At 59.2% G+C, this 20548-nt stretch overlaps 1 protein-coding gene across 1 annotated transcript in view; it reads left to right on the top strand.

The window, feature by feature from the left end:
- GALNT9 (polypeptide N-acetylgalactosaminyltransferase 9) overlaps positions 1-19321 on the top strand; it is a 119287-nt gene extending 99966 nt beyond the window's left edge. Inside the window, exons 7-11 of the mRNA XM_017513621.2 lie at positions 13578-13763; positions 15478-15615; positions 17170-17265; positions 18461-18628; positions 19087-19321. Coding sequence (XP_017369110.1) covers positions 13578-13763; positions 15478-15615; positions 17170-17265; positions 18461-18628; positions 19087-19233 — 735 coding nt within the window. The 3' untranslated portion in view covers positions 19234-19321. The remainder of the gene's footprint in view (positions 1-13577; positions 13764-15477; positions 15616-17169; positions 17266-18460; positions 18629-19086) is intronic.
- The last annotated feature ends 1227 nt before the right edge of the window (positions 19322-20548 follow it).

Below are 20548 nucleotides of genomic sequence, written 5' to 3'. Positions count from 1 at the left end.
TGGGGGGGTGTATGTACAGTGTGGTGTGGGTTGGATTGTGTGGTGGGGGGGTGTTTACAGTGTGTGGGGTGTATGTTGTGTATGTGGGTTGGGTTTCGTGGTGAGTGTGTGGGGGGTGTATGTACTATGTGGTGTGGGTTGGATTGTGTGGTGTGGGGGGGAGTGTTTACAGTGTGTGGGGTGTATGTTGTGTATGTGGGTTGGGTTTCGTGGTGAGTGTGTGGGGGGCTGTATGTCCAGTGTGTGCTTTGTGTGTTGGGTTTCGTGGTGTGTGTGTGTGGTGGGGGTGTCTGTATCTCCCGAGTCGCACTGCAGGAGAAAGGCGACCCCCCCAGGTCCTGCAGCACTCTGAGCCGACTGATTGTGGTCACTGTCACCTTCTGCGGTCATGACAGGCACATAGGAAGTGCCTCCGCGGCTTCCTCTTCCTCCGTTGGTAAGGAGCCTGAGTGCTCCGCGCATGGCTGGCTGTGTTTCTTCCTTTGCCAGCTTCAGCTCACTGTGCCCCTCGTGTTCTGGTTCAGGTGAGGAGCTCTTAGCCCTCGGGGGGGACCTGCGTCTCCCTTGTGTGAGGAGCTCTTGGCTCTCGGGGTAGAAACCTCCTGTGACAGAGCATTTTCCCTGTTCATCTGGTTTTATTTTATGATGTTAAGTTTTTGATGCACAGGAATTGGTAAATGCGAACTGTATCTATTTTTTGTGTGGAGATGGGGTTTCACCATGTTGCCCAGGCTGGCCTTGAACTCCTGGCCTCAAGCAGTCCTCCTGCCTCAGCCTCCCCAAGTGCTAGGGTCACAGGCTTGAGCCACTGTGCCCAGCCTGGTATCTGCATTTTAATGGTGTGTGCCTTTGCTGTTCTTAGAGAAGCCCATTTGATCATCTGAACGTCTTTATTTCTGATACTCTTAGGGAATTCTCTTTTCAGATTAAAAGCTTTCATCCATTTGGAGTTGTGTGTTTTTACATGAGCGAGCTGGTGGGTGATCTTGTCACGTTTTAAGATGGTAGACTACTTCTCATGCCATTCACCCCATCTCCATCCTCAGCCACTGACGGGAAGGGCGGCCCTCATCACAGCCTTACCAAATCCGCTGTGCCAGCCTTGAGGTTTCTCGTCTAAGCCATTATTTACAAAATAGCTTCATATCCAACAATTAAACACGTCCCCATTACTATTTTAGCGCTTTCTTGACTATTCTCTTGCTTTTACTTTCTCCTGTGAACCTTAGAAACCTTTTGCTGAAATTCGATTTTGTGTGTGGGTTGAGTTTACCCAATGTCACCCAGCACCACAGTACCAGGAACGGGCTGTGAGCTGGGCTTCTGGGCCCCCGAGTTCCTCTGACCACAGAGCCCTGATGCTTCTGGATCCCTTCTTGGGTCATTGCATACATTGTCCATCTGGGGCTTTGTGTCTTTTTTTAAGAGACATGGTCTCACTCTGTTGCCCAGGCTGGAGTGCAATGGTGCAATCTCGGCTCACTGCAACCTCCACCTACCTCCTGGGTTCACGCGATCCTCCTGCCCCAGCCTCCTGAGTAGGACTACAGGCATGCTGCACCACACCTGGCTAATTTTTGTATTTTTAGTAGAAACGGGGTTTCATTGTGCTGGCCAGGCTGCTCTCGAACTCCTGGCCTCAGGCGATCCACCTGCCTCAGCCTCCCAAAGTGCTGGGATAACAGGCATGAGTGACCGCCTGTGTCTTTTTACAAATCTGGACACTCCTTAGTTTCTCGGTGCATGGCTCCCTGTGGAAATCCTGCTGGAGGTCGGTGGGACTTCGTCGTCCCTCAGGGTTGCCCCTGACGCTTTCCTGTTTCTCCTTTCCATTCTGTGGGGTGACCTGCGAAATTCCCCTGGTTCTGCATTCCAAGGAACAAGTCCTCTCTTCAGCCACATCCAGAGAGCAATCCAGGCCGCTTGCTTAGCCTTGGCTTTTCAAGTTGATGACTTCATCTTACATGTAGGAGACTCTTCCATGGGTATTCTTCATATTTGGTGGTTCTTTTCATGATCGTTTAGATTCATAAACTCGTGTTTTTGATGAACACTTTTCCTTCATTCCTTTATGTCTTTGGAAATTCTAACAGCTGTCCTAAGACCTTTTTAATTACTTTTTTGTGTGTTTCAATTCATTTATTTTGTTGGATTTCTTGGCTGACTCTCCTGGAATTGAATTTCCTCAGGTGCTTTGTCATTTTTATTTATTTATTAGAGTCAGGGTCTTGCTGTCATCCTGGCTGGAGCATGCTGCTGCAGTCATAGCTCGCTGCAGCCTTGAACTCCTGGCCTCAGGTGATCCTCCTGTCTCAGCCTCCTGAATAGCTGGGACTACAGGCGTGGGCCCCAAACCCAGGCAATTTTTTTTTTTTTTTTCAAAGACAGGGTCTCACAGTGTTTCCCAGACTGGTCTCAAACTCCTGGGTTCAAGTGATCTTTCTGCCTCGGCCTCCTAAAGTGCTGGGATTACAGGCGTGAGCCACTGTGCCCGGCTGCCTTGTCATTTTGCCCAGAGCTCATCTTTTGCAGAAGTCGTATCCTAACTCCGTGAGCACTCGCTCTGGGAAGGATGTTTCAGAGCATCTCCTCCTGGTACCCCTAACTCAAGACATGGAAGTCGGTGGCAGGTGCCACCCTGAGGGGGTTTCCCTTCACCTTAGCCAGGCGGGTGCCACCCTAGGGAAGTTTTCCTTCCCCTTACCGAGGCAGGTGTCACACTAGGGAGCTGCCCGGTCCCCTTACCCAGGCATGTGCCACTCTAGGGAGGTGCCCTTCCCCTTACCCAGGCAGGTGTCACCCTAGGGAGCTGCCCGGTCCCCTTACCCAGGTGTGTGCTGGCCTGAGTGCGTTTGCTGCCTCCTCTCACTATGGGACATTTCTGGCCGCTGCCCCAGGGGTCCATCAGAGCTGGTTTCGGCATCTGCTCCTGCTTGGGGAGCTCGTCCCCACCCTAAGTTTATGCTAAGGTCCTGGCCACATGTCCAGCACCTGTCCCGGCTGACGGTGGGGTGCCAGCACCTCATGGCTTCTGTGCCACTCTGCAGCCAGCTTCTGCTGCTTCTGAGCTATGGAGAATTTCACCTTGCTTTTTAACATTACTTTACACTTTTCAAACCGACCTATCGCTTCTGCATGTCTGAAGCTGCAAGGCAGAGTTCCATGTCTGCGGCGCTGACACATGTCTTCCCACCGTTTCACCTGTCACAGCTGCTGCAGGCCTGGTTCCACAGAAATCACCACCTAAACCGTGGCGTCATCTCTGAGGACAGAAGCACGTCACAGAAAAAGCCACTGGGTGTCATTTTGCTGCCATTTGAGGGACAGGGCTTTGGGGACAGATGACTGTGGAGTGGGTGGGACGGGGTGAGAAGCCTCAGGCGCGTGGCTCTATCCCCAAACCTGCCTCCGCAGCATCCCAGGAGCTCAAAAGGCGGCGCCCCTCCCCAGAGCGCCTGACTCCCGGTCCCAGGTGGGGTCTGGGAATTTGCGGTCTGGGAGTTCGGCTGACATGGGAGCTGCCGGGCCTGGGACCGCACTTTGAGAACCACTTTTTGGAAGGATGAAGCTGCTTCTCTCCTTCCGTTTGCTGGAGATGTTCCGTGTTTGGTGAGGCAGGCAGGAGGGTCTGGACAACGGCCGGGCCGGGGTGGGAACGCTGAGGCCGCTGCTCTCATCACCTCCGCGGGTATTTGCAGCCTCCGTCACCCAGGCAGAGATGGTTTCCTGTCCAACGTTGATGAATGGTGCCCACTGCACCCTGGGATATGGGATTTGTCTTTCCAGCGATAAATCCAGGCAGGTCCTGCCCCGAAGATGCATCGCCACTGCAGAATGAGGCGTGTGTGTGATGAGAGGGTGGCGTCGCCCGCAGTCATGTCAGAGGAATTATTTCCTGAAACCGGCCTGGGCTCCAGGGGCAGGGACACGCTGAGCAGGTTGTAAATCTCTAAAAAATCAGGTTCAATGTGAAACCTCTCCAAGTGATGCACACGTTTCCTCCAGAGTGGATATGAAGCCCTGCTTTTTGGTAGAGGGGAAATTCTGTTCTGCCAAAGGGAAGATGCTGACTGGCTGCCTCTTGGGTTTGTACCAGGAGAGACAACCTGGGGTCAGGATGCCTGGGTTTCCGTCCATGTCAGCCTGGACCTCTGGGGCATCCAGTGATTTGCCTGGAGGCCTGGGCTGGGAACACAGCTTTGCACAGTGCCTAGAGTCTGCTGGTTCTAGGGACTAATGCAGGTGGGTGGGTGGATGGTGAGAGGATCGGCTTCCGTGGCCGCTTCTCATGTGATTGTGAGAGGACAGGCTTCTGTGGTTGCTCCTGATGTGGTTGTGACAGGATTGGCTTCTGTGGTTGCTCCTCGTGGTTGTGACAGGATTGGCTTTGGTGGTTGCTCCTCATGTGCTTGTGAGAGGATCCACTTCCGTGGCAGCTCCTCGTGTGGTTGTGAGAGAATCGGCTTCCGTGGCAGCTCCTCGTGTGGTTGTGAGAGGACAGGTTTCCATGGTTGCTCCTCATGTGGCTGTGATAGGATCGGCTTCCGTGGTTGCTCTTGTTGGTCATTGCTCTTCCAATGGCCGGCCACTGCTCCTCGTCTTCAAGGCCAAACCTCTCCTTTGCAAAACTTCCCAAACCACCACGGCCCTGTACGTTCGTTAGCCGCTCCTGGCCAAGTGCGCTGTTGATGTCACAAGTTGTCTCCACTGCTTTACGACCCATTTTGAACTGGAATAAGAAAATTGCTCGAATTTGCTTTAGTTTAACATCATTTCTGTAGTCTAAAATAAACATTAAACAGCCAGTAACAAGTCATTGGCAAAAAAATAAAGTGGGAAATGCACATTAAATTGGTGAATAACACGACCACATTTATCTAAGGGTGTCTTCCAACATTAAACGGCAAAGTCCAGCCGTGGCAAAACCAGTAACAACTCGGCTGAAGCACACAACGAGTTTGTCACCTGCCACACCCGGGACCGCAGTGTCATCTGTGAGGCCTGTGAGGTCAGGAGCACCGTGCCTACGTCTCTGCTTCGTTTTCAGGGATAAAAGCCGTACATTCTCAGTATGAAAATTCAAATATTACAGAAACGCCACATAGGAAATGCGCCATTCTGTCCCGTGGTAACCACTGGGACAGCTGCTTCTAGATGTCTGTGATTTTCAAAATTCTCGTTTCTACAGAAATAGCATATTCTTAAAACACATGGACTTTGGGGACTGGGCCATGCAGCGTCTGGGAGGAGGGGCTCTGGCCTGGGAAGGGGTCGCAGACAGAAGTGGGGTCCGGGCACTGGGGGGCGGGGAGGGGGCCTGGGCTGGAGAGGGCCCCCGGGCTCATCCCACCTGCCTGGCATGGCTCCTAGTCAGGGCCAGTTCCCACCTGGTGTCGTTGAGTCTGGGGCGGCTGGGATAAGCTCCAGGCCCAGATTTCGCCTCAGTTTCCCTCATGGTCAGGCAGGGTCGAGGGATGTGAGGGGTGGGAGTTGTGTCCCACGCCCCTGGTGCCCACCAGCCCCTCATGGGGAGGGCATTGCTTGGTGCCCAGGAAGCCAGCAGGGCCCAGGAGCAGTGGGGACGGCCGGGGGTCTTCCACACACATCATTGCAGAAGCCGAGCCACAGAACTAACAGCCTGGAGTCCAAGACAGACACACATCACCCGGAGGCAAGGCTGAGGGCGGTCTCTGTTCCCACGTGGGAAGTCCTGTTCTCGGAATTCCTGTCCCCACGCGGGAAGTCCTGTTCCCACGGGAAGGGCCAGCTGCTTCATGGGGTCACTGCAGAAGGGGCTGTCTGGTCGCTGTGGTGATGGGAAGAAAATGAAGAGAACCAGAGCTACCGCTGCTTTCTGCGTAAAGCTCACGGCACTGCCCGCAAGGCGGGTCATTCCCGTGAGGCACACGTGTTTCCCGGGGAGATGGAGGCCCAGGCAGAGGTTCAAGCCCGGCCACAGGCCCAGGGAGGTCAGCGCCAGGCCTCTGGAGCTCACCCTCACAGTGAGGAAGCCGTTCCGTGCTGCCCTGCTGGTGACGGCCCCAGCCTTATAGAGACCTGAGAGTCGGGTCTCCTCCACCTGCCACCACCCTGGACTTCCACCTTCCAGACGTCAGCCAGGACACGCTGAGACCCAGAGATCTGTGGGGGCTGGGGGCAGGTGGGGGTCTCCCCCGCTCCCAAGGGTGGGGCCCGCGTCCGTGAGCGCCTCCCCTCTGAGCAGCCACCAGGAGCCCCAACCCCTGCCCTCTATGCCTGCTGCTCCTGTCTGGGTTTGACCAAGTCAGCCTGGGAGCTGCAGGCCGGGGCTTGGCAGGGCTGCCCTGCTCAGTGACAGCTCCATGGCCTGGGCAAAGAGGCAGCTTCAGGCTGAGCACCGTGGCCACCTGCACCAGCCATGTGCCCTTAGGCCGCAGACCAGGCCTCTGCGCCTTGGCCTCACGTCCACCTGAAGACGACAGTGTTGGCCCCCATCTGCCACGGCACAGGGTTGTGGGGGTTCCTCCTCACCCTGCTGCCACCTCCTGGTCCCACTTTATTGGTTAGGGATAGACAACAGAGGCCTTCTTGGTTCCTCAGGCTCGTGCAGATGGAGATTTGTGTCTCAGAATGCGCAGAGCTGAATGCTTCACCCGCGTCTGCAGGGCAGTATCTCTAACGGTCCACGCCGTCCTTGTTATATAGGCTCTGGCATGTATGTTTGTTGCCTCATGGTCTCAAGATGGCTGCCATTCCTCCAGACTTCACATCCACATCCCTAACAGAAAGAATGGAAAGAGGCAAAGGGCTCTGCCAGCTGAGTCTCTTCCCTTTTTTAAAAAATCAGGGTAGGCCGGGCGCGGTGGCTCACGCCTGTAACCCCAGCACTTTGGGAGGCTTAGGGGGGCGGATCACAAGGTAAAGAGATGGAGACCACCCTGGCCAACATGGTGAAACCCCATCTCCACTAAAAGTATAAAAAATTAGCTGGGCATGGTGGTGGGTGCCTGTAGTCCCAGCTACTTGGGAGGCGGAGGCAGGAGAATCACTTGAACCCAGGAGGTGGAGGTTGCAGTGAGCCGAGATCGCGCCACTGCACTCCAGCCTGGCCACAGAGCGAGACTCCCCTCCAAGAAAAAAAAAATCAGGATAAGCCACAGCTTTGCCAAAAGCCCCATTCTGAGGTCCCTGCTACACCTCAGCCAGGATTCTATCAGCGGCCGCCTCCGGCTGCCAGTGGCCAGAGAATCAGGGGCTTGTGGATGCAACAGCCACAGCCCTCACCACGCTCTCGGAGAGGGTGCCTCCTGCCCACCCTGCCTGGGTGATGGGCCGATGCCTCACGGCCAGAGTCCGCAGGATGCTCTCTGAGCCCGTGTGTCACTGACCGCAGTGCAGCCTGCCCAGGCCAGCTCTGCACAGCCCACGCCCGGGAGGACTGAGCTCGGGCCTCAAGCACGCCTGCGCCTCACCGCCAGTTAATCCCACTCGCCGCCTGTCTCCGCTCAGAGGCCGGGGTTCAGGAAGCCGTCCCCAGTCCCCGGCCAGGCTGCACCTCCTGCCTGAGTCTCAGGCCCCGCTCTGCCCCCAGCCTCGCCCACCTCCCCTCTAGATGAGTTTCACGAGGGAGGCTGTGGGTCCCCAGCGCCTCCAGGAGAACCCTGCAAGCCCTGTTGCTTTGCTGGACTAGACCCCAAGAACAGATCCAACTTGATGGGACAGCCTCACAGTCGGGCCCTGTGCCAGGCCCACAGGCCGCCAAAGACGTCAGTCCTCAGGGTACAGGGGGACTTTTGACCCGATGCCCACACGCAGCAGGGGTCCCCTCCTGTCTCTCCTCTCGCCATGAATCCCAGCCCAGGGCCTGCAGACGAGGGGCCCCAGGGACCCACCTGTGGAGCGGTCAGCTGTCTTCCCACCTCTGACCTCTGCAGTTAGTGACAGCCCCTCAGCCTTGGTGTGTCACGTATGTCCCCCATGCCACCAAGTCTTTCTTGTGTTGCCAGAAAGGGATCCCCATCCAGACCCCAAGAGAGGGCTCTTGGATCTCGTACAAGACAATTCGAGGCGAGTCCACAGAGTAGATGAAAGCAAACGTATTGGAGAAGAAACAGAAGAACGGCTGCTCTGCAGGGAGCTGGCCCCGGGGCTGCTGCTCGGTTGGTTGTGAATAACTTCTGTGGTTACTTCTTGTCATGTGCTAAATCCATGTGAGTGTCCTGGGAAAGGGGGTGGGATTTCCCAGAACTGAGGGTTCCTCTGCCTTTTTAGACCGTGTAGGGTAACTTCCTGATGTGTCTGTCGCAGCACTGAGCAGCGAAGGCATTATAAGTAGCATGGAGTGAGCTGTGAGGAAGACCCGAGGTCACTCTCATCAGCATCTTGGTTTTGGGGGCTCGTGGCCAGCTCCTTTACTGCATCCTGTTTTATCAGCCGGGTCTCTGTGGCCTGTGTCCTGTGCTGACGTCTCATCTCGTGACTTAGAATGCCCTAACCATCTGGGAATGCAGCCCAGTAGGTCTCAGCCTCATCTTACCCAGCCCCCGTTCAAGATGGAGTCACTCTGGTTTGAGTGGCTCTGACACTTGGACTTTGCCCTGGCCGTGGGGCCAGACGGTCAGGTGACATGGGGTGACCATAGGCATCGTCACCCAAACCAGGACACCCGAGAGTTACCCGAGGTGCTGTTAATAATTACCCCAAGACACGGGTATTGACTAGGGTTGTCTTGGGCAAATGGGGATGCATGGCTAATCGCTACCATTAGCTGGTACTGACCCTCTGCTGCATGCAAGGAAGCCACAGGCGTGAGTCTTTGCCTGCTGTGCCTGCTGAAGCAGCCTGTCTCGGTCAGCTTGTGGCTGTGTAACCGTCCGCTCTGAGATGTTGCTGCCTAAGACGACCGTTTCCCTGGCCCGTAACTCTGTGGGTTGGCAGCGTGGCCTGTGTGGAGCAGAGCGGCTCTACTCTCGGCTGGGCTTGTGCATGCACCACAGTCAGCCACCAGGTTTGCGGGGTTGGCGGGTTGGGGCAGAAGGAATGGGCTCAGCTGGGTGGCTTTCTGCTCCACGTGGTCTCTCGTCCTCGTGGTGGGGGCCAGGTTACAAGACAGAGACCAGGGTGAGCTCAGTCTCCTGAGGCCCTAGCTTGGCCTTGGCACTGGGTGGGTTCTGCCTCATTCTGTTGGTCTAACCAAATCATGTGATGAAGGGCTAGGATGATAGCATCCATCTCTCAGTGGGAAGAGCCATACAAACAGACGCCAGAGGGTGAGTCCAGCGTAGCCCCAGTTGCTCTCAGCTCATAGTGCCAGCCGGCCTCTGACCTCCTTCACCTGGTCCTCCTCCAGCGTGGCCAGGAAGGAGGGGCCCGGGCCTCCTACCTTGAGAGTTCCCAAGAGATGGGCCGCATGCTCCTGGCTCCTGTGGGAGGACTCTGCTTGGTCCTTCGTCTGGGGGCTGGTCTCTTCTTGCCCACAGTGGAGAATTTATTGCCAAAATATTTATCTGAAATTTACAGGGGGGTGAAACTGTTTCCCTTGAAGGTGTGATTGTGTAGCCTTTCAATTCTGCCTTCTGCATGAGCATCAGTCTCCCAGGGACGCAGCAGGAAGCAGCTCCGCCAGTCAGATGATGTATTGGTCCCTGGCTTCAAACTGTATGAAAAATTACAAGGTCATTAACTCTGACACAGGAAGGAGACCTGCCCGGGTGTGGGGACACCACTCGCCTGAGAGTTGTGGTGGGAGGTGGGGGCCGCCCTGTTCTTTCCATTTTCCAAGGGTTGGAAATGGGGATGTTACTGAGGGTGTGAGTTCACCCACCGACCTTATCCTGCCTGAGCTAACAGCACTGCTGAAAAGCCAGGTCACCTGAGCCACGGCTCTGTGTGGTTGAGGGCACACCACATACCCCAAAAGCTCAGGGGTCTGCGGCCAAACCCGGAGACCAAACCAGCGCAGCCCCCAGCCTTGAGGGCAGCTCAGCTAATGATGGACGCCAGCAGGGCCCCCCAACCCCCACTGCGGGGGGCCTCGCCTCTCCCCACGTCTGAAGAAGGGCATGTGAAGCTTCAGTCCTTCGAGACAGGGTGGGGGACCCAAGGGCCGAGCGACCTGAGGCTGCATTCACCCAAGAAGGGGCTGGGATTCCAGAACCGAGGTCTGCGGGCCCCCGGCACCACCTGCAAGCTCAGCACAGCCGGGGCTGGAACCTGCGGAGCCTGCCTGGGGAGGCTTGCAGATCGCCCAGCAGGTTCCACACGGAATCTCCCCAGGGGCAGGGTGGCGCAGGTGGCTGCTGGGTCCCCTGCTGTGTTGCCCAGGCTCGCTTGTTATTTTAATGGACAGATAGACCTGTCTCCATCCGTGCGGCGCAGCGTGCTGTGCTCAGGTCAGGTGACCCCACAGCCGTCTCTCCACTTGCCATTTCCTTGTGTGGGGGACACGATCAGGTCCCTTGGTCCTCCCTCAGCGGCACAGGCACCCGCACCTGCTCCTCCTCTCGGGCCTTGGTTTTGACCCCCTTTTTTTCTTTTTTGAGACAGAGTCTCACTCTTTCGCCGTGCTGGAGCGCAGTGGCTTGATCTTGGCTCACTGCAACCTCTGCCTCCCGGGTTCAAGCAATTCTTCCACCTCAGCCTGCCATGTAGCTAGGATTACAGGTACCACCATGCCCGGCTAATTGTTGTATTTTTAATAGAGATGGGATTTCACCACATTGGCCAGGCTGGTCTTGAACTCCTGGCCTCAAGTGATCCACCTGCCTTGGCCTCCCAAAGTGCTGGGATGACAGGCGTGAGCCAGCATGCCCGGCAGTTTTGTGGCATTGGGGCGTTGAAGGCTAGGAGGTAGCAGAGCATGCAAAGGCCTGGGAAGGGTGTCCGGCATGGGCACCACCTGTGCCAAGGCCTTGAGGGGTGTGCATGGCGGTGCTGGGAAGGCCAAGGTGCTGTGAACACGGGAGTGGGCAGGGCAGGCGTCAGGAGCCCTGGGGGACTTTGTGTTTCCCGGGGTGAGGCCACAGGACAGGATGCTGTGGTGAGTGGGGGGACCGAGTCCTGTGGTCTCTGTGCAGGGGGTAGACAGGAAGGCTGAAGCTGCCCGTGTGGCAGGCACTCCTGAAGACGGGCAGGCGATGGAGGACGAGGCTCCGTCCTGCTGCTGCAGAGCTTCCTCCATTCCAGCCCCTTCCAAAGAGGGGCAGGGGTCTGCAGTGCGACTCTTCCCCCGCGAGGCCCCCGCCCCCTCACAAAACCTGGTGGTCTCAGGTTGAGGTGGGAGACACCAGCGGAATGTGGGCAGGCAATGGGTGGGATTCACCAACGAGGCCCCTTCCTGCCACTAACAACAGATATCCCACCCTCGTCTCAAAGGCAAAAAGGAAGCGCCAGCCCAGGTGGCTGGAAAACCCCAGGCTGGGCCCCCAGCAGCTCCAGGCCGGCTTTTCTCAGACAGGCTGCCCCATTCCAGAGATGACAGAGAAATCCTCCATGCTCCCCAGGGCACTGTCCTCCCACGCGTGAGCCTGACGCAGACGCCCAGTTCACTCGGGAGGCAAAGGCCCCCATAGCCAGGCACAGCAGTGACATGGACTCTACCGTCCAGGGAAGGAGCCAGAGTCCTGTGGGTGACGTGGCTGGGACTACGGGGTGGGGTGTCCTGGGTGGGGCTGAGCAGCGAGGAGGCTCCAGGTGGCCGGGCCGCAGTCAGGGAGACGTGTGGGCCACGTGCCGTGTAATCCTCTCACTAAGGAGGGCATGGCTCCCTCCTGCCCCGGACTCTCGATCTGTCCCGTGGTGGGTGGCATCAGAGCGGCCATAAATGATTGGCGATGCAGCCTCCCTGGTTCTCTCTCCCGCCTGGGACTTGGCTTCCTGAAGGGAGGGAGGAGCCCCCTGCTCCCTACACGAGGGAGTGGGAGTGGGCCGGGCTGACGGGCAGCACCTGTGAGTGTGGCGCTCTTCGGGAAAACGGGTCTTTGTAGATGTGGTTAAGATGAGATCAGCCTGGACGAGGGCGGGCCAGGGCTCATCTGGGCAGAGGCTCCGCCCCTGGCCTTGGCACCTTCTCAGCACCGCGGAGGGAACGGGCAATGCCAGGGCTGCCCCCACCCTCTCTCAGGTGGAGGGGGGTTGCGGGAGATGAGGCAAGTACATGCTCAGCCTGGGCCTGGCACACTTGTGCACCCCCTGAATGTCCAGTGAGGGAGGCTAGGGGCTGACAAGCTGCACGTGGTGGAGTTTGGGCCACGTGGGTCGGACCCATTTGTTCCTGGTGATGTTGGCCCGTGGGTGGCAACAGCATTTATTTTATGGGGCGGATGGGATGGGATAGGGTGGGACAGCGCTGGCTCAGGGCACGGAGCAGGTGATGGGGACATGGATTCAGATGTTGGGCTCCTATAAGGAACTGGCTCACCAGTACAGAGGCTGAGAATACTGAGACTGGCCAGTGGCTGGCAGGGGCAAGGAGAGTTGGTGAGGAGCGCCAGTGTGAGCCTAAGCCTGAAGGCAGGAGAGGACCCGTCCCAGCCCGAATCGGGCAGAGGGCATGAAGGCAGGGGAGGACCCGTCCCGGCCCGAATCGGGCAGAGGGCATGAAGGCAGGGGAGGACCCGTCCCGGCCCAAATCGGGCAGAGGGCATGGACGCTCCCTTCCTCGGCCTTTCTATCCCACTCAGGCCTGCAGGGCACGGATTTACACGCTTGGCTGCGTGTAAATGCCCGGTCCCATACCCTGCCACATTGACACAAAATGAACCCTCACAGACAGGACAGTGCGGGGGACAGGCTGGCGTAGACAGATGTCGTTTAAAAGCAGGTATAGGAAGGCTCAAAGGAAGTGTGCGTAGGATACACGGTGGGCCGGGCTCGGCGCTCAGCCTGTAACCCTGGCACTTTGGGAGGCCGAGGCAAGCGGATCACAGGGTCAGGAGTTTGGGACCAGTATGGCCAACATGGGGAAACCCCGTCTTTATAAAAATAATTAGCCAGGCATGGTGGCACACCTGTAATCCCAGCTACTTGGGGGGCTGAGGCAGGAGAATTGTGTGAGCCTGGGGTGGGGGGGCGGAGGCCGCAGTGAGTCTACTGCACTGCAGCCTGGGCGACAGAGCGAGACTGTGTGGGGGGTGCAGAAGGCCAGGAGCTTTGTGGGGTGTATTTGCTGGGGCGGCTGCTTGGGTTTTGTTCACACCCAGGTTGTGTGTGTTCTGGGGTGCGTGGCGTGACGTCTGCACAGCAAGTGGCTGTTTTTAAACGAGATTGCTGGTGTGTGCGGGTGCGGTGGGGGGTGTCCCTGCACAGAACAAGCAAGCACGGGGGTGGGAACCACAGGAAGGAATCTGGTGAGCATTGGGGCCGGCAGAATAACCCCCCCACACACAACCATCGGGTAACGCACAAGAGAAACCGCACTCGGTAAGAGGTCCCCGAGAGAGCAGCCTGCGCCTGCCACAGCCCAGGCCCGCGCCGTGTCTGTGGGTGGCGTCCCCTGAAAACAGCCCCCAGGAAGCAAAGCCCTGGGACCCACCAGCGGTGCACGTACCTCAGGAACACCTGGGAATGGAGGGCCCCCTCAGCCGGCGCCGTCTCCGCAGGTGTGGCAGTGTGGCGGCAGCATGGAGGTCCTGCCCTGCTCGCGCGTGGCCCACATCGAGCGCACCAGGAAGCCCTACAACAACGACATCGACTACTATGCCAAGCGCAACGCCCTGCGTGCGGCCGAGGTGTGGATGGACGACTTCAAGTCCCACGTGTACATGGCCTGGAACATCCCCATGACGGTGAGGCCCTCCCTGCAGCTGGGAACGGGCCCAGCGCAGCTGCCCGTAGTTAATGCCAGGGAGGGGCGGCCCCTCCATTCCCCCGGCCCGGGCAGCCTCAGATCGGCTTCCTGCCCTGTGGCTGAACGCTCCCACACCGCAGCTTCCCGCCCTCAGGCCATGTTTTCAGGTCACCGCGCTGGCTCTCAGGGCCCAGTCAGGGCTGTGGTGTGAATGGGCCGTCCTGGGGCCCCTTCCTTCATGGATGGACGTTTTGGTGTTTTCCTGTTGGCTTTTGGCCTATGAATGTCTGACCTACTTCAAGTTGGGGACAGCTGTTTGTTTTCTAATTTGTAGTTAACTAATTTCCCATAAAGAGCCTGAATCCTGCCTTTTCTTGAAGTCTTAGGACACCCAGTACCCCAGCCACCACAACCCTAAGAAGGGCAGAGGCTGAGATGGGGGCCGAGGTCCCTCCGTCCATCCTCCCATGCCCCAGTGGCTCTGGGAACCCCCTTCCTGGCCACTGCAGGCATTGGGTCCCTGAGATCGGAAGGACTCATTTTCTGCATCAACCCCAGTAAGAGCCAGATCATGCGTCACGGCGCAGTGCACACACACCTTATGTGTACGTCTATCCACATACAGCACTTTGCACACACAGCAACCCCTCATTGACAGTACACGATTAAAAAATTCCCACAGCAGCCTCAAGCTAGTTCACCAGCCCCCACTAGAGTGCGCCCCAGCGTGGGGGCAACACTGCCTGGAGGACCCCAGGCTCGACCACTCACCAGGCAAATCCAACAGCCCGCCCCCAGGTCAGCTCCCAGGGCAGGCAGCACAGGGGGGCCGCGGACACGTGCGCTCGTGTCTGAGATGAGAAGAGGGTGCCTGGTGCTCCTGCGGCCTTGTTTCCATGAACTGATGCAGAAAATGTGCAAGGTGGTGATGTCCCCAAGTGTATGGGCAACTGAATGAGGTCTCCGGCTCCAGGCCCCCAGGCAGAGAGGCCGGCAAACACCTGTCACCTCCCTGCATCCAATGGCCCTGGTGTGAGTCCCTTGACTTGTTAAAGCTGCATAACAAAGCAACAGTGAGTTTCTGGCCTGACAGTCCCCACTTTACCCACGAGAAACTGAGGCACGGAGAGGGTAAGGGACTGTCCCAGGGCCGTGCGCCAGGAGGTCACAGGATTCAGGCCCAGGCCCAGTCGTCTGCCTCCCGCCAAGGCCCGAGACAGGAGCCTGGAGGGTCCCTGGGCGGGAGGCAGGTGCTCCTCAAACCTGGCGCCCGTCAGAGTACCAGCCCTGCAGCCCCCCAGGCCCCACGATCCCAGGAAGAGACCGATGCCGCACACGGCTGTGGTTTCTCACGGCAGATGACACAGGCTAAAGTCAGCAGAGGGAAGGGACGCCCAGGCGGGTGTCCTGGGTCCTCACCGGGCTGGTCTCCTGGACATGGCTGACCTCGGTCTCCACCCCCCAGAGGTAAGGCTGATGCTGTGCAGCCAAGGCCAGGGGAGCAGGGCCATCTTCTCAGGCAGGAAGCTCCTGGGCCTAGGCCAGCCGTGGATGCTCGGGGCAGGGACACGCAGGCTGCGCACAACAGGGCCCTTCCTGTCGGGAGCCGCGCCTGGAACCTCTGTGGATCTCGGGAGGCCTGGAGCCCCCCCCCACCTCCTCGTGGGGATGGTGACACTCATGTGCCTTCCCGCCTCCTTCTGGCCTTGCAGAACCCAGGGGTGGACTTTGGGGACGTGTCCGAGAGGCTGGCCCTGCGCCAGAAGCTGAAGTGTCGCAGCTTCAAGTGGTACCTGGAGAACGTGTACCCGGAGATGAGGACCTACAACAACACGCTCACGTACGGAGAGGTAGCGCCTCCACCCGGAGGGCCCCGCGCCGCCCGCAGGCTTCCCCAACTCCCGCACACGGTGCATTCACAGTGACGCAGGTTCACATGAACACACATGCCAGCGTGCAGAATACACGTGGATACAGACGTGGACGTACCTAGAGGCAGGCACATGTACAGGCCCACCCGTGCATACACATGTTCACATGCAAGTACATTCACACACATGCCCGAGTGCACGATGCAGGTGTATACGCACTGAACAGAGAAGATGCCTGGTGCTCCTGCGGCCTTGTGTCCATGAACTGATTCAGAACTAAATCCATGCAGACGTGCTCTAATGCATGTACCAGTGCATACGGACACAAGAGTACACACTTGCACGGTTTTGCTCCTGTGTACACAGCTCCTCACACACAATCGAACAAACGCCAAAGGGGCCTGCCTGTGCAGACAGACAAGTACTTGTTATCGAGGCAAAGTGACATGAGCGTGCGCGTACACAGGTGCACACATCTGTGCGTCCACATGGGCAGAGCCGCGTTCGGCAGGTTCCCACACACTCATACAGGTACATCAGCGACACGGAGACGCACCTGTCTTCACCGGTCCCCACAGGCCCGGCCACACACACGGCGGTCTGTAAAACCAGCGAGACGGCACTGCTCCTCTGCCCTCCCCTGGTCTGTGCAGTGGGACCGGAGCCGGAAGAGCATCCCAGCCCCGAGCTAGCACTCAGATGGGGCGAGGAGAAGGGGTGCCTGGGCTGGACATTTCTCGCGGAGCCTCCCCTCCCTGAAGCTCCTGGTCCACCCTGTGCTGATGCCAGGCCTGTGGGCAGAGGTTTCCCGGGCAGCGTGGAGAGTGGATGGGTGCACGTGGTGCGGGGCGGGGGGCTCCCTGTTCCCTAGCCCCCTGTGCTTCTGCTCTACCTGCTCCATCCTCAGTCAAGCTCAGGCCCACCCACCCGTAACAGCCAGACTCTGCTGGGCTTTCTCAGTTGTCCCAATCCAAACCTGTGTGACCTCCGGCGGTAGCCACGCTGGATGGGTTAGCTCCTGCTGCAGAACCAGCATCCTGGAAATGACGAGCATTGGCCCCAGTGCTCACGAGCCAGGGTCACCCCACCGTGCTGACCTCAGATGGGGCTGGAGGCTGGAGGTTGGCTGGCTGACGACAACTCATCCCCTAGCAGGCTGGCCCAGGCTTGTTCTCAGAGTGGTGAGTAGTCTCTGCCCACTCAGCGGGACTGCAAGGTTGCAGGGAGCAAGGCAGGGAAAGCCCCTCCACGGCCAAGGCCTCAGTCCCCTCTGTCTGCGCGAGGCGTATGCTGCTGACTTCAAGCGTCCCTGTTGAGGGATGGTCAGGTCACGATCTGTGCATGGCAGACACGTTGTGTCTCCGTCAGTGACAAATGCAGTCCCCACCCCTTCCCCGGAGGTCCAGCAGTCCCTGCCCCTCCTGCTCCCGGGAGCCCCTCCCTCGGCGCTGGCTGCAGAGCTGGGTGGGGGAAGCTCCCTGGGGCCTCACCCGCGGGTGACTCTGGCCTTTCTCCTGTGGCTTCTGGTTGCAGGTGAGAAACAGCAAAGCCAGCGGCTACTGCTTGGACCAGGGAGCGGAGGATGATGACCGAGCGATCCTCTACCCCTGCCACGGGATGTCCTCCCAGGTAAGAGTGGCAGCCGCCGCCCGTGGAGCTCCCAAGGGAGGTACCCCAGGCCACCCGCACCCCACACCCAGGGCAGGTGGGAGGTGGGTCCCAGGGACAGAGGCGCAGGGCCAGCCTGGTGGGGCTGCATTCTGGGACTTGGAGCAGCCTGAGGGCCCCTCTAGAAGAGGCCTCCCACCCCACCCCACCCCACCTGGAAGGCAGCAGAACGTGGTAAAGCCTGGGCCAGGAGGGCGGCTCACGCCTATAATCCCAGCACGTTGGGAGGCCGAGGTGGGCGGATCACTTAAGCCCAGGAGTCAAGAGCAGCCTGGGCAGCATGGCAAACCCCGTCTCTACAAAAAAATACAAAAACCAGCCTGGCGTGGTGGTGCAGGCCCATAATCCCAGCTACGTCAGAGGCAGAGATTGAGCTGAGTTCATGGCACTGCACACCAGCCAGGTCAACAGAGCGAGACCCTGTCTCAAAAACAAAAAGGAACCAGGCCTTTGGGGTCAGAGGGGCCTTGGTCACATCCTTCCCCATCAGTCCAGAGGGGGACGGCAGCGTTTACTGCTCGGGGCTGTCCTGTGGTTACACAGAAGATGCGGGAAGCACTTGCCCCGCGTGGATCAATACAGAAACACTGCTGCCACAACAGCAGGCCACCAGCCACTGAGCCACCCCAGCGGGCTGGCTCCCCCGCAGCGAGGGCCAGCCCCACTCAGTGGAATCGCAGTGGTCAGGGGCCGGGTGTCCAGAAGGTCAGGGAGTCCTGAAGGTCAGGGCAGATCTGACCACGACCCCCATAGAGAGCTGGGCATTTCTAACCCCACGGGAACGCGTGTTCTGCTCACACACGGCGCTGCTTTTTAGTGGGCACTGGATGTGACCGAAATTAAACCCGACTCCTATCCTCCCTGAAATGAGCGGGTCACCGTGCTCTGAGTCCGAGCCATCTTCATGACGTCTGTCCCGGCAGAAACCCAGCAACCGGCGCAAACCGACGTCCGGGCCTGCAGGGCGCCCGGCACCGCCCAGCCCACACCCACGTGGACCCTGCCTGGCCGGCCTCTTCCACCCCCAACAGTGTCCCCAGGGTGGGAGGCCCCAAGGCAGCCACTCACGGCCATTTGTAGGCGGCCGAAGGCTGCTGGCTGGGGAGGGCCTGGGCTGGACGCTGCTCACGCGAAGCCCCGGTGGTCCTGTCCCCAGCTGGTGCGGTACAGCGCTGACGGCTTGCTGCAGCTGGGGCCTCTGGGCTCCACGGCCTTCCTGCCCGACTCCAAGTGTCTGGTGGATGACGGCAGGGGCCGCACGCCCACCCTGAAGAAGTGCGAGGACGTGGCGCGGCCAGCACAGCGGCTGTGGGACTTCACCCAGGTCAGCCGTTGGGGAAGGGGGCCGCAGGGTGGGGCAGGGCCGCCAGGACCCCCAGACACCTCCTCCACTGGCGCCAGCCCATGGTGGGGAGGCGGAGTGCAGCAGTGGGTGGGAGGGGACAAGGCCTCGATGCTCGTCAGGAGGGCAGAGGACTGTCCAGGGCCGGACCATCTGAGCAGAGCCCTGCAGCCGCCTCTTCCAGCCTCAGGTGCCCGGGGCAGAAGGGGAATTCGGCAGGGGTGAGGTACAATTCCAGCCTGGACTGCTGGCCCGCAGGACAGGCGGGAAATCCTCGAAGCTCCGTGGAGTCAGCCCCGTCCTGGCCCCTGGGTGCTGCTGGAACGCTGGGTTTCCATTCAAGCTGCCCAAGAATGAGCCTGAGGGCTGAGCATGCAAAGCACCTCCCGGAGGACGTCGCCGGGTTGCGCCTGGCTGACTTGCTGCGCCTGTCTCCACAGAGCGGCCCCATTGTGAGCCGGGCCACAGGCCGCTGCCTGGAGGTGGAGATGTCCAAAGACGCCAACTTTGGGCTCCGGCTGGTGGTGCAGAGGTGCTCGGGGCAGAAGTGGATGATCAGAAACTGGATCAAACACACGCGGCACTGACCCCGCCTCTGCCTGGGCCTGCACAGGCCTCGGGAAGGCGCTGGGCTGAGCCCAGCATACATGGCAGGGCTCCAGGTGTGGCCAGGACACGGAGGCTGAGTGTCAGCCCCTCCTCGGACAGGCAGCTCTACCCAAGGGAGGGCGTCTGGGACAGCGACACCAACTCAAACACGTGCCTTCTCCACGGCATCTCCTGTCCTGGGACGGCCACCGCTTCTGCATGTGACACAGCCCCCTAGGGAGGCCAAGCCCCGGACCCCACACAAGGCTGCCCGGGCGCTTTCATCCACAGGGTTCCCATGCTCCGGGCGGCCACTCAGCCCTCCCTCCGAGACCTAAGCCACACGTCACAACACAGCTCCTCGCAATCGGTAAGGGGCACTGGGGGACAAGGACAGTGACAGCAGTCCCGTAGACAAACCCCAGGCCGGGTCTGGGAGGCTGGTGCGACTGCTTCAGAGACCAAATAAAGAGCGGATCAGACAGCAGCGCTGTGTGTGTCTTCCTGGGAGCCGAGCGGGCAGCTGCGGCTGGGGCCCAGTCCCACCTATCTCTCTGCCACGGCCCCTCACCCATTTTTATAAATAAAGTTTTATTGGCACCCAGCCACGCCCATTGCTTACTATTGTCTGTGGCCACCACTTCTGGGCTTTCGGCACAGAGTCGAGCGGTGGCCACGTGGCTCACAAAGCCACAAACATGGACTCTGGCCGATTAGGAAATCATTTGCCGATGCCTGTGCTGGGATGTGGCCTGGCAGGCCATGGCACCAGGTGTGGGGGAACAGGGTGAGGGCAGTGGCCGGGTGCTACTCACATGCCTCATCACTGTCAAGCACCTCCCCCGGCTGCAAAGGAAGCTGGGAAATGTCTCATGGGGCAGCCGTGTGTCCCCCTAAAATCCAGGGTTTGACATTAACAGGGAGGAGAGAAGAAGCGACATTGGTGAAAATCAGCCCCTTTGCTGTGGGCAGGAAGTTACACTTCTCCAGAAATTCACAGGCACACGGTGTCCTCGTGGCCCCTGCCCCATGACAGAGGGGCCGTCCCTGCTCTGTTCTCAGTCACCGACACTCACAGCTACTGCGAGAGCTGTGGGCTGGTCCTGGAGCCAGAGGGGCTGTGGCTGGTCCCGTGCACAGATCCCCGCAGGGCCCAAGTCACCATCTCCGGGGGAGATCACAGTGCAGCCGCGCACTCCTCCCTCCACCTGGAGGTGGGTGGCTCCTGCCGTCCAGACGGCGCGGGACCCAAGAGCCCGTGTGGCTCCTCTAGCAGACGCAACGCCAGGGTCCAAAAACCCAGCCAAGCAGCTG

Source organism: Cebus imitator, unplaced genomic scaffold (genome assembly GCF_001604975.1).
Source record: "Cebus imitator isolate Cc_AM_T3 unplaced genomic scaffold, Cebus_imitator-1.0 Scaffold497, whole genome shotgun sequence".
Classification (NCBI taxonomy): domain Eukaryota; kingdom Metazoa; phylum Chordata; class Mammalia; order Primates; family Cebidae; genus Cebus; species Cebus imitator.
Note: the sequence above shows the minus strand (reverse complement) of the source record. Positions and strands in the feature narration are given on the sequence as shown.